Consider the following 23,204-nt stretch of genomic DNA (forward strand, 5'->3'; position numbering starts at 1 on the left):
TGTCTTGAGTGCTGAACTTTGGAACAATGAAAAGGGACAAATGTGGGCCAGAGACAGACAGAACACATAATGTGCCCAGTCTGCCCAGAAACTTGTATACACGCTTAAAATTTATACACTTAAGACCTCTAAATAGCTACCAGGCATTACTACAAATAATTCTTATGTGTTGATGCCAAAGAGTATTTAATACCATACAGAGGGATTCGAGGTCCTGGGGGAGGGGTGAATGTTGGTCCCAGAAAGGTCAGAGGAGAGGGAAGCATTTCAGAAGCACAAAAATCTAATCATTGGGGTTTTAATAAAATGTTTCTGATTTTTTGAGGAAGGAATCTTCTTGATATTATCCTGACCTAATAAGCCACCCAGGAACTCAGAGTTGCCTCTGAAGAGGTGTACCAGTTCGTTACTGTCACATAACAACAATCTCAAAGCTCAGTGGCTTAAAACAACCCTCATTTATTACTGTAACGCTTGTGTCTGTGGGTCACAGCTGATGTGGGCTGTGCTCAGGTGATCTTGGCTGGGCTTGCTTGTGTGACTGTGGGCTGGGTAGGAGCTCTGCCCTGGCCTGGGCTTGTCTGAGGCACCTTACCTGGTGCAGATCTGCTCCATGGGTCCTCAACCTCCTCCTGGCATTAACAGGCTTGCCCTGGCTCATCCTTCTCATGGTGATCACAAGAGGGCAAGAAGAAACATGGTAGGCCACTTGAGATCTAGACTCAGAGCTAGAAAATGGTCACTGGTCACTTCTACACAATCTTATGGGCCAAAGCAAACCATAGGGCTGAGTCTAGTGTCAAGGGGTGGGAAAATATGCTCTGACCCTTTTCTGAGAAGAGCTACAAAGTCACATGCAAAGGGTATGAAGACAGGTAAGGGTAAATAATCAGGATAACTAATGCAACAGATGGACCATAAAAGAAACAGAAACAGGATGTTTTTGCAAAAGCATTTAATTTTAGGAAACGTCTTCTGAAACATACAAAGAGGGGAATGGAAGGAAAGGACTTATCCTATCGTATAGCTGTAGTTGCTTCTTCTAAGAAGAAAATATGAGCCAAGGACAAGATCAAAGGCTGTACAAACTGCTTCATCACACAAAGTCATCTTTTAGCAAAAGATCAGTTAACTGCAATTATAAATACAAGTGCTTTAACTCTGGAAACTCGAGCTGATTTGGAAAACCAAATCATAATTGAACAGCTCTCTGTGCTCATCCAAGTTTCCAAATGTCTGCTGCTCTGTTCTGCTCTTCCATTTCTAAATTGGAATATAAATTATTTTGGTAAAGCCCATTTGACTTTGCTCCCAACCACATGGTTTCCCCATTGGACCCAATGTCCGGAAAAATCATTTTAAAGAAGAAATTGAGAAGTTGATTTCCACCCCAGCCTATATCCTACTTCCACTAGTAAGAGTGGGGAATAATGGAGCTGACCCAACAAGAACTGTCTACTGCCAGTTTCTCTTTGGTGCAACGCAAGAGTCACGGGGCAATGATGCTGAGGGGATCAATGCAAATTTCACTTCACTGATGTTGCAGAAACACCATAAAAACTACAGCATTACTATTTTTAAAGCTGTACAACCCTTTGAATTGAACATTAATTCCATATATTGCTATTGTCATCAGGACAACAAAAAATATAGTGAGTCCTGTGGTGATAACTATAAAGTATGTATTTGATATTTTAATGACTTTATTTTATTACATTCAAGAAAAATTAAAGAATGAAAGAGTAATCACTACACACAACTTTTAAATTGCATTTCTCTGAAAACAGATTATCCGTTAGGAATATGGAGGAAGGTCTATTTGTTGTTTTTGTGGTGTTGCCAGTGTGACAAAAACCCATCATCTTTCAAATAGCTTAATATGCAACTATTATATATGAAGAACAAAGCTCTCTAAATTAAGAAAAGTCACAGACGCTTATTCCTGTAAATGAACCTGCAAATGTTTGAAAAAATAATCTTTCCTTTTGGAATCAGACTGAACAATAAGTAATGTCTATTTGTCTGTCAATGCAAATACTATCTTAAAGCTTTTGGTGGACATTCTAATCAAGATAAGAAAAAGGAACTTAGTTGTTACTGCCAACAATGTAGAAGCCCAGAATTTCTGGGTAAATTGGGTTTTTAGTAAGTTTAGCATGTAAGGAACGACTCTCATGCTTAAACATAAAACTTTTCTTAACAGAACCATTCCATTTCCTTAATAAGCCATCTCAGGGCGAGTCCCATGAATCAATTTTCAAGCAGTAACTACATCTCATTTCACTAATAACGTGGTTTTTTCACTGATCAGAATTCAAAGAATTATTCAGGGTTGCCCAAATTTCAACTATTATTTCTGTGTAAGTGAACATCTCGGTACGTGAATCGAGCCATCAATTTAAACTTCTAATTGAAGCTCAATTTATGCTGGCCTAGCTGGGAAGACATAATCAGAAAGAAAATATGTATAGAAAAAGTTGAGATGACATTTTGATTATTTATCTCACAAATAGTCCAAATTGAGCTGCTGTCAGCTTCTGAAGGCATGTTTTGTCAAACGCTATACCTTCTGGAGACCATAGTCTGTGCTCTCTGATAATACACGTTTTCTTAAAGAATCTAATAATTTATATTGAGCCTCTAGATGTTGAGGACCTCATTTATTTCTTGGTAGTATAGAGTTTATGCAATTAGGTTTACTCATACAAATTTCATTGCAACTGTTGAGTCTAACATGTGCTATTATACCTTTTGTTACAATTATGAATGCCTCCCATCAAAGTACCATGAATATTTTTACCCCGTAGCTGCTTCCTATTTGACAAATATTTTGTAGTTCTTCAAACAATTCCTTTTCTGATAAGCAAATCCTATATCCTCCCTTACAGGATTATGGGGTAAAGTAGCCCATAATGTGTGTGTGTGTGTGTGTGTGTGTGTGTGTGTGTGCATCTGTATGCATGCGCACATGTAAACACCTATAAATGTAATTGAATATCTTTGAATTCACTCAGCTGCTTGGCCATCACAAGGTAAAACCTTTTCCTGAGCTAGCTAATAAAAAGAGACAAGACAGATAACTTGAGAATGTCATCTGCCTTTGCAGTCTTATGCTTGTGTGTTCATTTTCCAATGAATATTTGTGCATTGAAGGAGCATTTATAAGAAAAAATGAGAGATGGACATTTGCGGAAGAAAAAGAAATTGGATTGGAACAGGTAAAGAGGGGGAAAAAATGAACTCCAGTATTCTGACTTCAAGTTTCTAGTGTTTTTAAAATACTTTTTATTCAGAAGCTTAGATAAGAAATATACATTCTACGTTTGACTGAAGTAATTTTTATTGTTAAAGTATGATACTTGTAAAGCCAAATCTACTGCGTTTTTTAAAATAGTAGAGTTAGTTCCATTTAATTCCTTAGACATGTAATAAAAAACTAACATTTATATAATAATTTATTGTTTTCAAAGCAGTTTTCACGTATTTCTTATCATATTACTCTGAATATGAATGGCATTAGTTACTAGGGGGGAACAAGTAGGTTATTCAATGCAAATCTATCTTTTGGCACTCTCCCCAAGCATAGATTAGATGTATACTCAATACAACAGGGATGATAAACAATGCAGTGAATAGAACTTAGACTTGGTCATCTTGAGCACAGGTCCTAGGTCAGCCACTCCTGGTGTCTGTGATTGTAGACAAACTTACTTACATTGTCTTCATGTGTAAGATAGGGACAGCACCTCCTGTAGCAGAATGGTGGGTGGATTCAAATGAAGCAGTGTAAATAAAACACCAATATAGTCCAGGTCTCATGATAGGTAACTAGTATCTGAGAGCAGTATGTGTGTTTAAAATGTAATGTGGTGTATATATATATATATATATATATATATATATAGTGTGTGTGTGTGATTTATATATATATATACATGTGGGGGCGGTATTTAAGTGTGATGTGATTGATATATATATGTCACATCACATTTTAAAATACAGAAGTGTTTTAAATACACACATATATAATCATATATATAATGTCTAATATTCCAAATACAGTTAAAATATTATATTTGCCTATTAAGTGATTTGAATATCTTGGAATAATCCTTTATAGATGGTATAACCAGTTCACGTATCAATTAATGTTTTTCAATTTTACATATTCTAAAAAGGAAGATTTCTTTATTAAAGAAGTGTGGGAACTGTAGTAGACTGGGGTGAGCATGGCCTTTAGAATCAGATCGGTTTGATACCTGACTTATCTACTTAGAAGCTAAACGTACTTGGGAGTTATGGAATCTCTCTAAATCTTCATTTTCTGCTGTGAAACGGGGGTTATTTAATACTATTTATAACCGTTCAGGATTAAAAAAGGTAACGTATAGATGGCCCAAGCACACAGTATGAGCTCAATAAATATTAAATTACTTTCTCTGACGCACATAGCTGGCTTTACCTTACTTGGAGGGGGAAGCATTTCTAGGTTCATGCCTAGGTAATTCCAGATGGTACGCTGAACAGGCAAGGGTCCTCTTAAGTCAGTTCCCAGGACAGCCACGTGGGAGGCCCACAATAAGTGTGACTCTATGGCTGAAAAGGGAGATACGCGCATTATAGAAATCACCCCTTGTGAAATCGGGGACTAGCCGAAGTGGCTTACCTGACATCATAGGAGGGCATGGACGATTTTATTTTGCTGAATTACTTCTCCAGGGAGATGGGGAGTCACAATGAGTTTTCCACTCTTTAATAAAGACAACTACTTTCTACGCATGAACATCCTAGTTTAGACAAGAGGCAGACAGCTGTGAGAGATATGTGAAGACATATTTCAGTTTTATTATCTTTTAGGCATAGACGGGTATGTTAATCCATTTCCACATACAAGTCCTGTAATCACAGATAGGGAGTGAACCTTGAACTGGCAAAACCTGTCTCCTGTTGCCAAAGAGTTAAGTTTGGAAAGACAAAACCTCAAAGGTTGAGGATTGTGCATTATCTTCCTTCCCAGCCTTGCTGTGCTTATGGCCCCTGTTGCACACATAAGCTTTCCTTTTTATCCAGGCATTGATTCACTGGTAACAATGTTGTCCCTTTTTCCCCCAGGCAAACTTTCTGCTTTCAGTCCATAGCTCAGTTTCCCATGTTCTGCTCTCTAGCTTCTGACAGCTGTTTTTGGACTTAGTTAACCATAGAAGCCAAGAAATAATTGCAGTGAAAACCTCTCTTTCTATCGTCACATTGCTTCTTTATGCAAATGTCTCTTAGGAGTTAAACTTTGAACCTTTGATCTCTCACACCAAAAGATAAAAAGAAAAAATATTTATATGGAAATAAGTTCATTTTAGTGTTCATGGTTTATTGTGGAAAGCAGGTGTTTAAAAATTTTAGAATTTTTTTAACAAAATTCTAAAGATAAAAGAAAAAAAATCACAGTATTTACAGAGATAACAGAATGGCGTAGCCATGCAAAACAAATAACTTTGGTTTTTCCCCTTTCACTTTGGTTTAAATATTGACCAAGATTCAATTTTTTCCTGCCAAATAAAACTTCAATAAATCAAAGTTTAGAGGCAAAATAACATATTTTCTTTTTTCCCATAATATTTTATACAGCATCAAGTCTAATAGGATATTTTATGTATTTAATTCATACCAATACACTATAGGAAGCTTTTATTAAACTGAGTCACTATTGCTCAGACAGCAAACGGTTTACAAACGTACAATGTGTGTTTCTAAATAATGCAGAAGTGGCAAAGTATTTATTCCTAATCTTCATCTGACTTTAATCTTCAATTTATTTTTCATTGCCTTCCTAATTTTTTATTCCATCAATCTAAAAAACAAACACCAGTTTTCCTTTCCTCCCAAAGAACACAGTTCTATACCTGGAAATCTGATGTTCATTTTTCTTCAATAAAGTTATGTAAATCCATGATAAAAATGGCCATGCCGTGTTCTCCCAGAAACCAGGCTTCTGCTTGAAAGAGCAAAGTTTAAAAGTCTAGTCCCAAGTAGCTATTGGCCCATATCCAGCCTACTTCAAAAAGTTTCCATTTACACTACCACCCTATAAATTTCCTCCAGCATAAAACATGTTTATAAAGTTACAAATTTGAATGTAACTAAAGGTATATAGACATTTTATTATTACACTTTTTGATGTACTGCTTGATAAATTATGTACCAGTTAAAAACACTAAATGATCTCAAGGTGCATTCAATATCTGTAGCGTAGTTAACAAAAACACACGAAAAAAATATATATTCTATATTCTGTGGAAAATAACACAGCTTTGATAATGATCACTGTTAAAAATCTCCAATTCTGACTGATATCTTTTTTTTTTTTTAAAGGAAATAGGTATAATTTTAAGGCAGTGGATAACCCAAAGGATTTAACTCCAATTTTCAATTACGGTGATTTACATAGTGACCTATGAAAATGGGAATGTTATCCATGATTTTTCCAAACTGTCTCTCATTCATTGATTTGTTTTCTTATTTTGACAGAAAATAATTTACTAGCAGGTGTCTCTAAAGGTAAATGCTACCCAAATTCTATGTGATGTTTTTTTCAGAATAGGCAAAATTGTCAGTTTGGGAGCACCATTATTATGTTTGTGTGCACATGTGCGTGTGATTTCCTTGAGAGTCAGCTGGTGGCACATACACAGAAGTAGTTCATCTGGTGCTAATCAACCTCACTCTTTGCCTCCTCCTCCCTAGTGATAAAAATCAGTTTTTGATTAGGGCAATGTGTGTCCCCAATCTTCACAAGCTGCCACCTTTGGGATTTAGGTGCTTGTGATAAAGTCTGGGGGCATTACTGATAGCAATCAGAATCAGAAATGTACCTGCTCAGATTATCCATATAAACAATTGAAATAAAAGCATCACATTATACATCAGATTAACAGCAACTCCCAGAACAAAGCTTACAGTGTATAAAAATAGCTACGTAAAAAATTTACATAAAAGGCAAACCAAAAAGGAATTCTCAGTGCAGACATTTACAGAAAAGAAAATCAAACCAACACAACATATGACCTATTATCATGGCTGCCAAAACTTGTTGTTATTGTTTGTAATTTCATTTCATTGTTTTATTTGAGATAATTCTCTAAAATCCTGTGACAGCTTGGTAGAATGAACTGCTTAACACTTGAACCATGAATTGCCGTCAATGTCTTTGTATATGTCTTAAATACAATCCACGTTCATGCTTCAATTGGTCTATATAGTTTTCTTTTCTCTGAAATGATGAAAAAAACCACAATTCAGATAAGTTACCATAGCAATCACTTTTCACAATCAACATATGCTTTGTACTGAAAGTGATACTTCATAAGAGCTTTTTATAAAGCTCCACTGTCCCTGAACCTAACTGTAATCCCAGGTATTGCTGCAGCTCTTCAACTAATAATCTTTTTGAATTGTTGAAAGTATTTTTGTGAAAATTGCTTAGTTCTTATGAAAATTATAAGGTTTTTCAGGAAAAAATTTCATTCTGTTTCTCTTCAGGTTAACAAACTCACTTATCCCTTCAAATCACACTCCATTTTGTGGGCTTTGTCCTCAAGCTCAATTTTCCTTTGAGAATTTACTCTATCTGATTTTGAAGAAAAAAGAAGGTAAACTCTACATTTACAGAGGATTGAGGAACGAATCCTAGAGAAGCAGAAATAAGAATCAGGTGGGAATGCTGCGTACTTGGTCTCCAGTGGAAGGCAGGATAAGGGAAGGAATTCAGATCTTACTCCTTTCACCCAATCATTTTGAGATTCTGGTTTCCAGATTATAAAAATGTCTTATTTCAATCATTCTTATTTTTCTTTCCTGTGTGCATTCTTCTAATTGCAATTCTTTCCCTTGCTCCCTATCTTCTCTATGGGATTAATTTAGGTGACCCACTCGAATCATAACTTGTGGTTTATTTATAATGAAACAAAGTTTTACTATGGCTGTTGGGGATTTTTATATATTTGAGTAAACTATAGCAACACTATTCTCAAGGACACAAAAAATAATTTGTCCAAATGGCTTCTCTGTTTGACTGGCTCAAGAGAACATAAATAAAAATAAAAAGTTCAAATTGAAAGTGGCAATACCATGGAAACATACCTCTTTTGGAGATTATCTTAAAAATCACACTCATATAGCTATTATATATTGATGTATGCAATATATATGCATGTATATATATTATATTGATATATACATAATACACACATACATATATATGCACATATAGATACATACACACATATATAATATATACACTATTTGGAAAAGTGTATGTGTACACACACATAAATTTGTTAGTCTTTTCATTACAATGATTTGAGAGATGGCTGTATAAATACGCTGACACTTTTAAGCATATTAAATCCTTGGATTAAAATTTTTATATTTTAAAATTATTCTCATAATTGCTTTTTAAAATAAAGTATGAGAATTGCTTCTCATCTAATCAAAATATCAATTTATAAAATTAAGATTTTTGCACTCAGCAAAATTTTTGGCATTAGAATAAAAAATGCTCATTGAATGTTAAAATCTCAAAATTGATTTCAATTATTCTGAGGATAATGATTTTTATTCAGAGGATGGGGAGGCCGTTGAGATTCCATACTTCTGAAAATACCTTTCTGAGTAACCAAAGTTTCCTTTTGAAAAACTCTCTTCCTGTTTGAAAGCTGTAATTATAAGGCCTCTTAATGTCAAGGCTTTCCCTTTCATCTCTAGGATGTTTCATACTTTCCTGGGAATTATTTCTATAAACCTCAAACAGCCTACCCACCTGGACAACAAGTGAAACAGTTTCTCTCTTAGGCTTCTGTTTTGTGATTGTTTTCTTCTAACTTTTTGTTTTCTTCCAGATTACCAAGATCCTTGTTTACATGTTTTGATGCAGTCCTATGAGAGAATTAAACATTATCACATTGACACACACATATTTAACCTTTCTTATTTTTAATTTTAGGGTTCACATTAATGTATCTTTGAAAAGCAAATGTTTTACATCTAATACAGGTAAGCCCCTAGGACGAACAATTCCACATCTGTGAGCCTTGACTGGTAACAGGACACACTCCACTGAAATTACCTTGGTCGTAGGGTTGCATTAAATATATGCTAAGAGAAAAAGAAGTCAGTTATTTTGAACACAGACTACACATACTTAGTTGCATCATGTTTTTGGCTGGGTTGATTTTCTTTCTACTTTCCCGGAAGTAATTATTATCATTTGATAGTCAAAATTTTCATTCTGGGCAAATACATCCTGCAAAAATTTTCTGAAGAAGTTTCATTAGGGGCTTTCAGTTTCTGCATTCCCTATTATGCATCCATGTTGAACCAATGTCCTGTATCTTAGCAGAAGCTAAGGCAGCTCTAATGTGGTGGTTCTCAAATTGTGGTCCCAGACCAGCAGTATCAGCACCCCCTGGGAACGTGACAGAAGTGAAAATTCTGAGGCCCCACCATAGAAGCATGTAAAAGAAACTCTGGGGATAGGGCCTGCAATTTATGATAAACAAGACCTCCTAGTGGTCCTGCTGCATGTAAAGTTTGAGAACCACTGCCCCAGTGGCTTCCAGGGTTACACACGACTACTAGATTCTCTCTTTTAAGAGCTGAAATCAGGTTTTCTTAAACACACAGCTAAATTCCTTGGTTTTGTGACCACTTGAGAGAAATCATAACTGTATTTCCAAGAGTGTACTATTTCCTTCCCTCCTTCCTCCCTCCCTCCCCTCTCTCTTCCTTCCTTCCATTCCTCCTTTATTCCCTAACTCTCTCCATGTTATAAGCACATCAGGGAAATCACAGTGATATGGTACTTCAAATTATTATTGCTATATAATTCCTAGTAATACTTCTAATTTTATATAAAAATTATATAGTACCAGATGTGTCTCTTGGTTAAGGAAGCTAGGGTAGAAAACTCCATTTTTCCCTAAAAGTATTTCTTTGCTTTAAATAGAACTCCTTAACTCATTTGCTAAGAATCACAACTTAACAGTGTGATAGTGTTAACAGTGTCATAGTGTTAATAGTGTGTAACTGTGTATGATTTATGTCCAAGTGAGATAAAGACATATGGCTCATTCATACTGAGACATTCATTATATTTAGCCTAAATTTAATTTAATTTGTGATTTTAAAATTCTTAATTTAGCTTAAACTACAGCCTTCTAAATTGATTCATAAGCAGGAGAGCAACCTCAAACCCTGCCAACATGATTGAGTCCTATAATATGTGACAGTATGTATATATATATATATGTATATATATATATATATATATATATGAATTTACATGTATAAAATAAAGGTATATATGCCATCTACATTATATATACCACATTATATATATATCACAGATCATTTGAGGTCTAGTCTCTTTTGCTAATAAGTTACTTAACTAGTAACGAATAAAATCTTAGTAACCTCAATAATATCCATACAAGGTAATGTACCTATCATAAGAGTAAGTTCAATGAATTTCCAAAAACTGGGTGCATGAATGTAACTAGTACCTAGTTCAAGAAACAAAATAGTTGCAGATGAAGAAATCCTCCATTATACTCCCTTCCAGTCACTTCTACCTCCCCAAAGGTTACTATAATCCTGTTATCTCACAGAATGGTTTTACCTGGTTTTATAATTTGTTATAAATGGAATCATACCACATATATTCATTTCTGTCTGCCTTTTATTTAAACTCAACTTTATGTTTGTGACATTCGTATATAATGTTGCATGTAGTTGTAGGTTGTTTATTTTCACTGCTGTATAGCTTGTTATTGGGCTTATTTATCTATTTTACTGCTGACGGACATTCTTGCTCTTTATTCTTTCTGGGATTTCACTTATACATAAATTAGATCTTTTGTGTGTGTCCCACATGTCTCTCATGCTCTTGTGTGTCTTATCTATTCTTTTTCCTCTGTGTGCTTCAACTTGGATGTTTTCTATTGATCTGTATTCCAGTTTACTTCTCTTGTGTTCTGCTGTGGCCAGTCTGCTTTTAAATTTATCCACCAAAGACCTATTTTTTGTTTTTAAGATTTTTTTTTAAAAGGTCAAGTTTTTTATTTATATATTTATTTATGGCTGCGTTGGGTCTTCGTTGCTGTGTGTGGGCTTCCTCTAGCTGTGGCGAGCAGGGGCCACTCTTCACTGCAGTGCATGGGCTCTAGGCGTGTGGGCCTCAGCAGCTGTGGCACGCAGGCTCAGTAGTTGTGGCTCGTGGGCTCTAGAATGCAGGCTCAGCAGCTGCAGCTCATGGGCCCAGCTGCTCCGTGGCATGTGGGATCCTCCCAGACCAGGGCTCAAACCTGGCTCCCCTGCATTGGCAGGCAGATTCCTAACCACTGTGCCACCAGGGAAGCCCCCAAAGACCTACTTTTTAATATTATCTTTTTCAGGTCTAAAATGTCAATTTGATTTTTAAATATTTTAAAGTACATTTCTATTTTCTATTCCATTCATTTCCTTTGGCCATCTTTTCTTCCACTTTCAATATCTTATTTATAGTTATTTTAATATCCTTGCCTGTTAACTACAATACTCAAACAATGCATAGATCTGCTTGTCTATTTTTCCTCTTGATTATTGATTATATTTTCTTGACTCTTTACATAACTAGTCCTTTTTATTTTGCATGACACCATATATAAAATAACAGAAGAGACTACATATGATGTTATTTTCCATCACATAAGGTCCCCCCTTTACTGCAGATAGGTGAGCAGATAGGTTCTGAAGCTCAGTTGCAGTTTTAGTAAGACTCAGTCTACATCTGGTTTGTCCCTACTCCTAAGTCATGGCCCTCTCAAGTTTCTGATTGAGACTCTGGCATGTTTTGCTTTCTTCAGACCTTAAACACAGAGAGATCCAGCTCTTCCCTTCAGTGAGTCTCTACCCAGATCTCCAGCCATCTGTCCCATGACACTTCAAATGTGGCCAATCTCTTTAGTCTCCTTGAGTTGAGTGTAAGCTCCTTGATAATAAGGACCATGTTTTATTATATCTTACTGTCTGAATATGGTAGGCATCCAAAAGATATTTCTTTTACTGCATTGAACTAACTGACTTTATTACAGTTTATATCTATTCCTTTTTACTGTTCCTTATGATATTAGTGTTCAGCAATATGAAGTCAATACAGACCCAGCTGCTTTTTTACAGAGGGGTAAAATAGAGAAAACACTACATTGAAATGATAGAACTTGAGTGACGTCTTACTCCAATGTTTTCAGGTAAAACTGCACAAAATTATATGCATAAATATGTACCTTGATTATTCTAAAAGCACCTTACTAATAACTATAATTTCTAAAAATCAGTAAGATATTGTGGCAATCAAGAAAAACTACATGATTCTCAAAACCTTTTTCTTTTATTCTCCTTGCCTCCTCTCACCTCCCTGACTTTTCCTTCATTCCTTTTCTCTCTACTTTTCTTTTCACTCCCTCTCTTTCTCTTTTATTCTTTCAAACTCACTTCATTAAATACTATTCTTTCCTCCAAAGTAAAAATTCCAACTTTCAGGGAGCCAGTAGAGAGAGTGACAGATAAAAGAGTCAATGTTGTATAAGTATAAAAATAAAATAAAATAAAATAAATTTAGCAATGTAATAAATCAATTTTGCAATTGTGGTTTTTTTTCAACCTACTTTGACCAGTATGGGAAGAAGGAAGTTATAATAAGTTTGAGGACATAATATTTTCACAACTTAAAAATAAAGCATGGACCAATCCCTCCCATGAGGAAACGTGCACAAGCCTCTTAGATAGCCTCATCCACCAGAGGGAAAACAGCAGAAGCAAGAACTACAATCCTGCAGCCTGTGGAACAAAAACAACATTCACAGAAAGATAGACAAGATGAAAAGGCAGAGGGCTATGTACCAGACGAAAGAACAAGATAAAACCCCAGAAAAACAACTAAATGAAGTGGAGATAGGCAACCTTCCAGAAAAAGAATTCAGAATAATGATAGTGAAGATGATCCAGGGTCTCAGAAAAAGAATGGAGGCAAAGATCGAGAAGATGCAAGAAATGTATAACAAACACCTAGAAGAATTAAAGAACAAACAAACAGAGATGGACAATACAATAACTGAAATGAAAAATACACTAGAAGGAGTCAATAGCAGAATAACTGAGGCAGAAGAACAGATAAGTGGCCTGGAAGACAGAATGGTGGAATTCACTGCCATGGAACAGAATAAAGAAAAAAGAATGAAAGAAATGAAGACCGCATAAGAGAACTCTGACACAACATTAAATGCAACAACCTTCACATTATAGGGGTCCCAGAAGGAGAAGAGAGAGAGAAAGGACCAGATAAAATATTTGAATAGATTATAGTAAAAAACTTCCCTATCATGGGAAAGGAAATAGCCACCCAAGTCCAGGAAGCTCAGAGAGTCCCATAAAGGATAAACCCAAGGAGAAACATGCCGAGACACATAGTAATCAAATTGGCAAAAATTAAAGACAAAGAAAAATTATTGAAAGCAGCAAGGGACAAACGACAAATAATATACAACGGAACTCCCATAAGGTTAACAGCTGATTTCTCAGCAGAAACTCTACAAGCCAGAAGGGAGTGGCGTGATATACTTAAAGTGATGAAAGGGAAGAACCTACAACCAAGATTACTCTACCCAGCAAGGATCTCATTCAGATTCGATGGAGAAATCAAAAGCTTTATGGACAAGCAAAAGCTAAGAGAATTCAATACCACCAAAGCAGCTCTACAACAAATGCTAAAGGAACTTCTCTAAGTGGGAAACACAAGAGAAGAAAAGGACCTACAAAAACAAACCCAAAACAATTAAGAAAATGGTCATAGGAACGTACATATCGATAATTACCTTAAATGTGAATGGATTAAATGCTCCAACCAAAAGACACAGGCTTGCTGCATGGATAAAAAAACAAGACCCATATATATGCTGTCTACAAGAGACCCACTTCAGACTTAGGGACACATACAGACTGAAAGTGAGGGGATGGAAAAAGATATTCCATGCAAATGGAAATCAAAAGAAAGCTGGAGTAGCAATACTCATATCAGATAAAATAGACTTTAAAAAAAGAATGTTATAAGAGACAAGGAAGGACACTACATAATGATCAAGGGATCAATCCAACAAAAAGATATAACAGGGCTTCCCTGGTGGCGCAGTGGTTGAGAATCTGCCTGCCAATGCAGGGGACACGGGTTCGAGCCCTCATCGGAGAGGATCCCACATGCCGCGGAGCGGCTAGGCCCGTGAGCCACAACTGCTGAGCCTGCGCGTCTGGAGCCTGTGCTCCGCAACAAGAGAGGCCGCGACAGTGAAAGGCCCGCGCACCGCGATGAAGAGTGGCCCCCGCTCGCCACAACTGGAGAAAGTCCTCGCACAGAAACAAAGACCCAACACAGCCAAAAATAAATTAAAAAAAAAAAAAAAGATATAACAATTATAAATATATATGCACCCAACACAGGAGCACCTTAATACATAAGGCAACTGCTAAGAGCTATAAAAGAGGAAATCAACAGTAACACAATAATAGTGGGGGACTTTAACACCTCACTTACACCAATGAACAGATCATCCAAAATGAAAATAAATAAGGAAACAGAAGGTTTAAATGACACAAGAGACCAGATAGATTTAATTGATATTTATAGGACATTCCATCCAAAAACAGCAGATTACACTTCCTTCTCAAGTGTGCATGGAACATTCTCCAGGATAGATCACATCTTGGGTCACAAATCAAGCCTCAGTAAATTAAAGAAAATTAAAATCATATCAAGCATATTTTCTGACCACAATGCTATGAGATTAGAAATGAATTACAGAGAAAAAAACGTAAAAAACACAAACACATGGAGGCTAAACAATACGTTACTAAATAACCAAGAGATCACTGAAGAAATCAAAGAGAAAATCAAAAAATACCTAGAGACAAATGACAATGAAAACATGATAATCCAAAACCTATGGGATGCAGCAAAAGCAGTTCTAAGAGGGAAGTTTATAGCTATACAAGTGTACCTCAAGAAACAAGAAAAATCTCAAATAAAATATCTAACTTTACACGTAAAGGAACTAGAGAAAGAAGAACAAACAAAACCCAAAGTTAGCAGAAGGAAAGAAATCATAAAGATCAGAGCTGAAAGAAATGAAATAGAAACAAAGAAAGCAATAGGAAAGATCAATAAAACTAAAAGCTGCTTCTTTGAGAAGATAAACAAAATTGATTAACCATTAGCCAGATGCATCAAGAAAACAAGGGAGAGGACTCAAATCAATAAAATTAGAAATGAAAAAGGAGAAGTTACAACAGACACCGCATAAATACAAAGCATCCTAAGAGACTACTACAAGGAATTCTATGCCAATAAAATGGACAACCTGGAAGAAATGGACAAATTCTTAGAAAGGTGTAACCTTCCAAGACTGAACCAGGAAGAAATAGAAAATATGAACAGAACAATCAGAAGTAATGAAATTGATACTGTGATTAAAAATCTTCCAACAAACAGAAGTCCAGGACCAGATGGCTTCACAGGTGAATTCTATCAAACATTTAGAGAAGAGCTAACACCCATCCTTCTCAAACTCTTCCAAAAATTTGCAGAGGAAGGAAAACTCCCAAACTCATTTTATGAGGCCACCATCACCCTTATACCAAAACCAGACAAAGGTACTACAAAAAAAGAAAATTACAGACCAATATCACTGATGAATATAGATGCAAAAATCCTCAACAAAATACTAGCAAACAGAATCCAACAACACACTAAAAGGATCATACACCATGATCAAGTGGGATGTATCCTACGGATGCAAGGATTCTTCAATATACGCAAATCAATCAATGTGATACACCATATTCACAAATTGAAGAGTAAAAACCATATGATCACCTCAATAGATGCAGGAAAAGCTTTTGACAAAATTCAACACCCATTTATGATAAAAACTCTCCAGAAAGTGGGCATACAGGGAACCTACCTCAACATAATAAAGGCCGTATATGACAAACCCACAGCAAACATCATTCTCAATGGTGAAAAATTGAAAGCATTTCCTCTAAGATCAGGAACGAGACAAGGATGTCCACTCTCACCACTATTATTCAACATAGTTCTGGAAGTCTTAGACACGGCAATCAGAGAAGAAAAAGAAATAAAAGGAATACAAATTGGAAAAGAAGAAGTAAAACTGTCACTGTTTGCGGATGACATGATATTATACATAGAGAATCCTAAAACTGCCACCAGAAAACTGCTAGAGCTAATTAATGAATTTGGTAAAGTTGCAGGATACAAAATTAATGCACAGAAATCTCTTGCATTCCTATACACTAATGATGAAAAATCTGAAAGAGAAATTATGGAAACACTCCCATTTACCATTGCAACAAAAAGAATAAAATACCTAGGAATAAACCTACCTAGGGAGACAAAAGACCTGTATGCAGAAAACTATAAGACACTGATGAAAGAAATTAAAGATGATATCAACAGATGGAGAGATATACCATGTTCTTGGATTGGAAGAATCAACATTGTGAAAATGATTATGCTACCCAAAGCAATCTACAGATTCAATGTAATCCCTATCAAATTACCAATTGCATTTTTTACAGAGCTAGAACAAATCATCTTAAAATTTGTATGGAGACACAAAAGAGCCCGAAGAGCCAAAGCAGTCTTGAGGGAAAAAAATGGAGCTGGAGGAGTCAGACTCCCTGACTTCAGACTATACTACAAAGCTACAGTAATGAAGACAATATGGTACTGGCACAAAAACAGAAACATAGATCAATGGAACAAGATAGAAAGCCCAGAGATAAACACACACACCTATGGTCAACTAATCTATGACAAAGGAGGCAAGGATATACAATGGAGAAAAGACAGTCTCTTCAATAAGTGGTTCTGGGAAAACTGGACAGCTACATGTAAAAGAATGAAATTAGAACACTCCCTAACACCATACACAAAAATAAACTCAAAATGGATTAGAGACCTAAATGTAAGACTGGACACTATAAAATTCTTAGAGGAAAACATAGGAAGAACACTCTATGACATAAATCACAGCAAGATCTTTTTCGATCCACCTCCTAGAGTAATGGAAATAAAAACAAAAATAAACAAATGGGACCTAATGAAACTTCAAAGCTTTTGCACAGCAAAGGAAACCATAAACAAGACGAAAAGACAACCCTCAGAATAGGAGAAAATATTTGCAAACGAATCAACGGACAAAGGATTAATCTCCAAAATATATAAGCAGGTCATGCAGCTCAATATTAAAAAAACAAACCACCCAATCCAAAACTGGGCAGAAGACCTAAATAGATATTTCTCCAAAGAAGACATACAGATGGCCAAGAAGCACATGAAAAGTTGCTCAACATCACTAATTATTAGAGAATTGCAAATCAAAACTACAATGAGGTATCACCTCACACCAGTTAGAATGGGCATCATCAGAAAATCTACAAACAACAAATGCTGGAGAGGGTGTGGAGAAAAGGGAACCCTCTTGCACTGTTGGTGGGAATGTAAATTGATAGAGTCACTATGGAGAACAGTATGGAAGTTCCTTAAAAAACTAGAAATAGAATTACCATCTGACCCAGCAATCCCACTCCTGGGCATATACCCAGAGAAAACCATAATTCAAAAAGACACATGCACCCCACTGTTCACTGCAGCAGTATTTACCATAGCCAGGTCATAGAAGCAACCTAAATGCCCATCTACAGATGAATGGATAAAGAAAATGTGATACATACAATGGAATATTACTCAGCCATAAAAAGGAACGAAATTGGGTCATTTGTGGAGACGTGGATGGATCTAGAGACTGTCATACAGAGTGAAGTAAGTCAGAAAGAGAAAAACAAATACCGTATATTAATGCATATATGTGGAACCTAGAAAAATGGTACAGATGAACCGGTGTGCAGGGCAGAAATTGAGACACAGATGTAGAGAACAGATGTATGGATACCAAGGGGGGAAAGTGGCGTGGGGGTGGGGGTGGGGGCATGATGAATTGGGTGATTGGGATTGACATGTATACACTGATGTGTATAAATTTTATGACTAATAAGAACCTGCTGTATAAAAATAAATAAAATAAAATTCAAAAATTAAAAATAAATAAATAAATAAATAAAATAAAATAAAGCATGGACTGTAAGAAGCTCTTGTAATAGTAATGATTAAAAACCCCACTTGTATAGTGTTAATCCTTACATTTATAACATTATAAACTCTCAGGAAAATACAGAATAAGCTATATGGCTGTACTTGAGAGTAACAAAAAGAAATGAGAAACTGAATGAAAGTTGACCCCTATACTGGGTGAGCTCTACTTTTGCATAAGTCTTCATCTGAGGGCATCTCCCATTTGCAGAGGCATAGGCTAACTAGAACTAAACCTTGAAATCAAGGGTAATAAAATCTCAAAAAAGGAGAGAGCCAAAGAGTGGTGAGGAGCCCAGATTTGTGTGTAAACTGCACAAATGATCTCTAAACTGCACGTGTGGAAGAAATTTCATGTAGCCCAGAAGAAAGCAACACCTGGAAAGCTTAAAAACCTGAAATAGATTTTAGCTGTTACCCACACAGAGGAGACAGAGTTTGTAATTGAACCTCACCAAGCCAGGAGTTATTGGCAATCATGTCAATCTTTCTATTGGAATCCCAGAAAAACTTAGTAAAGACTATGTGTCAAGATTCAGCATTCACCCTAAGACAGATGTGAAATATAAAATGTAAAAGTAACCATGACATGATCAAGGAAATCAGCCAGTAATCTAATTCTCTGCCAGTAAAAACAATCCATATCCTTTAGCCTATACAGTAGAACCTAGGATGTCTACAACATATCACCAAACAAAGAGTAGTTATGAATAAGAAGTTACCACACATAAAAATGAAGAGTAAAATAATGTAACACAAAGTGCAGAGAATGTCCTTGGATAATAGAGACTTTGGAAATAACAGTTAAGAACTTTAAATCAGTATTACATAACATGTTCAATGACTTAAAGAAAAGTATGGTAACAATGAGAGAACAGATAGAAATCTCAGTACTAAAAATGTAAACAAAAGTAATTCTACAACTTAAAACTACAATATTGGAAATTAACATTCACTAAATTATCTTATCACCAGATTGGAGGTGCAGAATAAAGCCTCGGTGAACATAAGGACAAAAAATATAAATTATATATTCTAAAAAATTGAGAGAAAAATAATAGAAATAAAAGAAGCAGATCCTCAGTGACCTGTGGGACAATAGTGAGCAATCTAACAAATGTGTAATTGGAGTCCCAGTAGGAGAAGCAAAAGAGAATTGGGGCATAAAATATATTTGAAGAAACAATGAAAAATATTCCTAGATTTGTTGATGTCCATTAACTTGCATCCAAAATGTTCAGCAGCTCCCAAGGAGGAATGATAAAAAGAAAAACACATCTAAGTACATCATACTCAAAGTAATTGAAAGCAAATATAAAAACAATGATTTGAAAGTAGCCATAGAAAATTTGTTCAGGGGAACAATGACATGAAAAGCAGCTGATGTCTCATCAAGAAAACAATGCATAACAAAGTTAATTCAACATCTTTAAAATGCTGGAAAAAACCTCTCAAACTAGAACTTTATATCTAGTAAAAATATATTTTAATCAAAAGCAAAATAAAGACATGTTAAATTGAATAAAAGAAAACTGGGAAAAATTATCACTAGCAGACCTGTGCTAAAAGAAGTATTAAAGAAAGTTCTTTGGTTGAAGGAAAATGATACTAGATGGAAACTCAGATATATAAGAAAGAAAGAATACAGATTGTATATGTGCTAAGATATAAAATACTATTAAAATTTTTTTACAAAGACAACCGACTATTTAATGCTATATATATAGCATTGTATATAAGACCCTTGAAAAATTGTATTTTAATTTAACCTCTTCCATCTTTTTTGCTCTTGTTGTCATAGCCATTACAACTGCATATATTATAAACCTCACACAACAATTATATGGAGGAGGATAAATGAAGTTATAATGTTTTGGGGTTTTAGATTATTACATGAGTTGACAGTTATAAACTGAGTTCTTATTGAAATTCCTAGAGCAACCACAATAAAAGAATACAAAGACATATAGTTAAAAGGCCAGTAGATAAATTAAAATGTAATACTAAAACTTATTGGAGTGTCTCAAAAGAAGGCAGGAAAAGAGAAACAGAGGACAACTAGAAAACAAATAGGGAGCTGGTGGTCTTAAATGTAAATATATCAATAATTAAGTAAAATGTGACTTGGCTAAATCCTCCAATTATAAAGTAAAAATTGTCAGACTATAATAAACAATCAAGACTCAACTACATGCTCTATACAAGGGGTTAAGATTTTTTCTGAAAGGTCCAGATAGTAAATATCTTAGTCTTGCAGGCCACATGGATTTATTTCAACTCTTCTGGCTTTGCAGCATAAAACAACACAGGTAACATGTAAAGAAATGGGCACGGCTATGCTACCATAAAACTTTATTTACAAAATTAAGCAGCAGCCTGGGAGTCATAGTTTCATCAGTCTCTCTGTACATGAGATGCACTTTAAATATAAAGAGATAACTGAAAATAAAAGGATAGAAAAAGATACACTTGTACACCATAAGCATATGAAAACAGTAGGGCTATATTAATATCTGGCAATGTAAAATTCAACACAAGGAATATTACAACCACAATGAGAGACATTTAATAATTATAACAGGTTCAATACATAAGCAGGTCACAACAATTGTTCGTGTATGTTCCTAATGAAAGTCTAAAGCAAAAAGTGACAGAACTAAAGGGAGAAATAGCCAAATATACAATCTTAGAGAATTTAACAGATCTTTCTCAGTAGCTGATAGGGTAAATGGACTAAAATTCAGTAAGCATGATCATAATGAAGTAACTAGTACTGGGCTAGCTCTAGTACTGGAAGTGTATGCTTGTAACCTTCTTATCAATGCATTATATGTGAAGTGATTTCATATAATTTGAAAAAAATCTGTAAGAATAAGAAGATTTAAACAAACTATTATCTACTTTAACATAATATACTACAGAACACTCTACCCATCAGCCACCATATAAGTTTTTTCAAGTGTTGAGTAGCATTCACCTGGAAATACTGCATGCCTGCATGCTAGGCCAAAAAAAAAAAAAAAAAAAAAAATCTCAATGCATTCAAGACTAAAAGCATACAGACTAGGCTGTCTTAACAAAACGGAATTAGATGAGAAACGTTTGCAAGTTCATAGAGTTCTAGTTACATGGCTCCAAAGTAGAAGCCACAAGAGGAATATAAAAATATTTTGAACTGAATAAATATGAAAATACAACATACTGAAATTTGTGGATTGCAGCTAACCCATTGCTGAGAGGGAGATTAAAAGTTTAAAAGCTTAAGTTATAAAAGAAGAAATGCTAACATCAGTGATCTAAATTTTTAACTTACTTCATGAAATTAGAGAAAGAAGAGCAAGTCAAACTCTAAATAACTAGAAGAAAGAAAATAGTAATGACAAGAGCAAAAAAAATTTAAATTGAAAATAAGCAATAGAAACAAAAACAAAGCAAAAAGTTAGTTATTTGAAATCATCAAGAAAATTGAAAGCTCCCTAAAAAGACTGAACACGATGTATGATAAAGGAACAAAACGTAAATTAAGAAAATTACAGAACAATATTCCTCATGAATGTAGACAAAAAAATCCTTAATGAAACATTGGCAAATAGTATCCATCAATATATATATATAAATCATGATACATCATATTAGAGTGGGATTTTTCCAGGAATGTAAGATTGGCTTAACATTCAATCATCAATCAGTGTAACTTACCATTGTATCAGAATAAAAAATATGAGAAAACAATATGATTATTTTTAGAAATAATGTAGATATAGATAGAATATAATATAGATGTAGATGTAGAAATGGCATTTGAGAAAATTCAACAATGATGTGCGATAGAAACTCTTAGTAATCTAAGAATATTAAAAAATTTCTTCAACCTGTTAAAGGACATTGTGTAGGAGGGAATTTGGCCTTGCCCAAAGAGAGGTCTGGCCTTCGTGCTCAGTTCCTGGGAGATAATCTCTAAATAGTTAGAATTTTCTGAGTGGTAGGAGTGGCTTTCTTATTTGTGGTGGGTTTCTTGGATCACACCTGATAGTTTATGCTGAGGAGATGTCTCAGGGCAGGGCCATCAACACCCAATCATCTTGGGGTGGAGACTGGCCACACCTGAAAGGACAATCATACGGTTTAGGGTGGGGGCTTTGGGCCATTTGGTATCAGCCTGACATCTGGGGAAGGGAGAGGCTGGAGATTGAGTTCAACCACATGGATAATTAATCAATCAATCATGCCTATGTAATGAAGTCTCAACAAAAACTGTGGACACCAAAGTTCAGGTGAGCTTCTCAGATCAGCAGTACTCCATGCTTTTGCCACTCATTGAGGCCAGAAGAGTAACAGGTCCCTGAGGACAAAGGACACTTCACATTTAGAATCCTCCCAGACTCTGCCCTGCATTTCTCTTCTCTTAGCCAATTTTAATGTATCCTTTACTTGTAATGAATATAACCATGAGTTCTGTGAGTATTCTAGCAAATTATCAAAACTGACGGTGGTTTTGCAAAACCCCAAACTTGAGTTGATAGCAGAAATGAGGTTAGCCTTATGTGAACTCTTCTCTCTAACTATGTATTTGGACCCTAACTCCTTGCAGCTGGAGTCAGAAGTCTTGGGCAGACATGGCAGTCTGGAGGACACTACCCTTAACTAACTCTGAGTAGGCAAATATGAAAAACGTACAGCTAATATCATACATAATGGCAAATATTGAACAATTCTAAGATTGAGACAATTCTCAATCTCTAAGATTGAGAAGATGTAAAGATGTCTGCTCTCCACATTTCTATTCAACATTGTATTGAAAGTCTCTAAGAGGGCAAAAAAATAAATAAATGAAAAGCATATGAAATGGAAGAAAAGAAGTAACATTGTTTCTATTTGCAGATAAAATGATTGTTTACATAGAAATCTTAATCACAGAACAACTAACAGAACAAGTGAATTTAGGAAGATGGTT

At 35.2% G+C, this 23,204-nt stretch overlaps 1 protein-coding gene across 2 annotated transcripts in view; it reads right to left on the minus strand.

Annotated features, from left to right (window-relative positions):
* Positions 1-4,821: 4,821 nt before the first annotated feature.
* ALCAM (activated leukocyte cell adhesion molecule) overlaps positions 4,822-23,204 on the minus strand; it is a 200,496-nt gene continuing 182,113 nt past the window's right edge. For both annotated transcript variants that reach the window (XM_059921216.1, XM_059921214.1), the window contains 2 exons: positions 8,813-8,928; positions 4,822-7,264 (listed from right to left, as the gene is read on the minus strand). In XM_059921216.1, coding sequence (XP_059777199.1) covers positions 8,841-8,928 — 88 coding nt within the window. In that variant the 3' untranslated portion in view covers positions 4,822-7,264; positions 8,813-8,840. The remainder of the gene's footprint in view (positions 7,265-8,812; positions 8,929-23,204) is intronic.

The sequence above is a fragment of the Balaenoptera ricei genome, chromosome 4, assembly GCF_028023285.1.
Source record: "Balaenoptera ricei isolate mBalRic1 chromosome 4, mBalRic1.hap2, whole genome shotgun sequence".
Taxonomy (NCBI): Eukaryota; Metazoa; Chordata; class Mammalia; order Artiodactyla; family Balaenopteridae; genus Balaenoptera; species Balaenoptera ricei.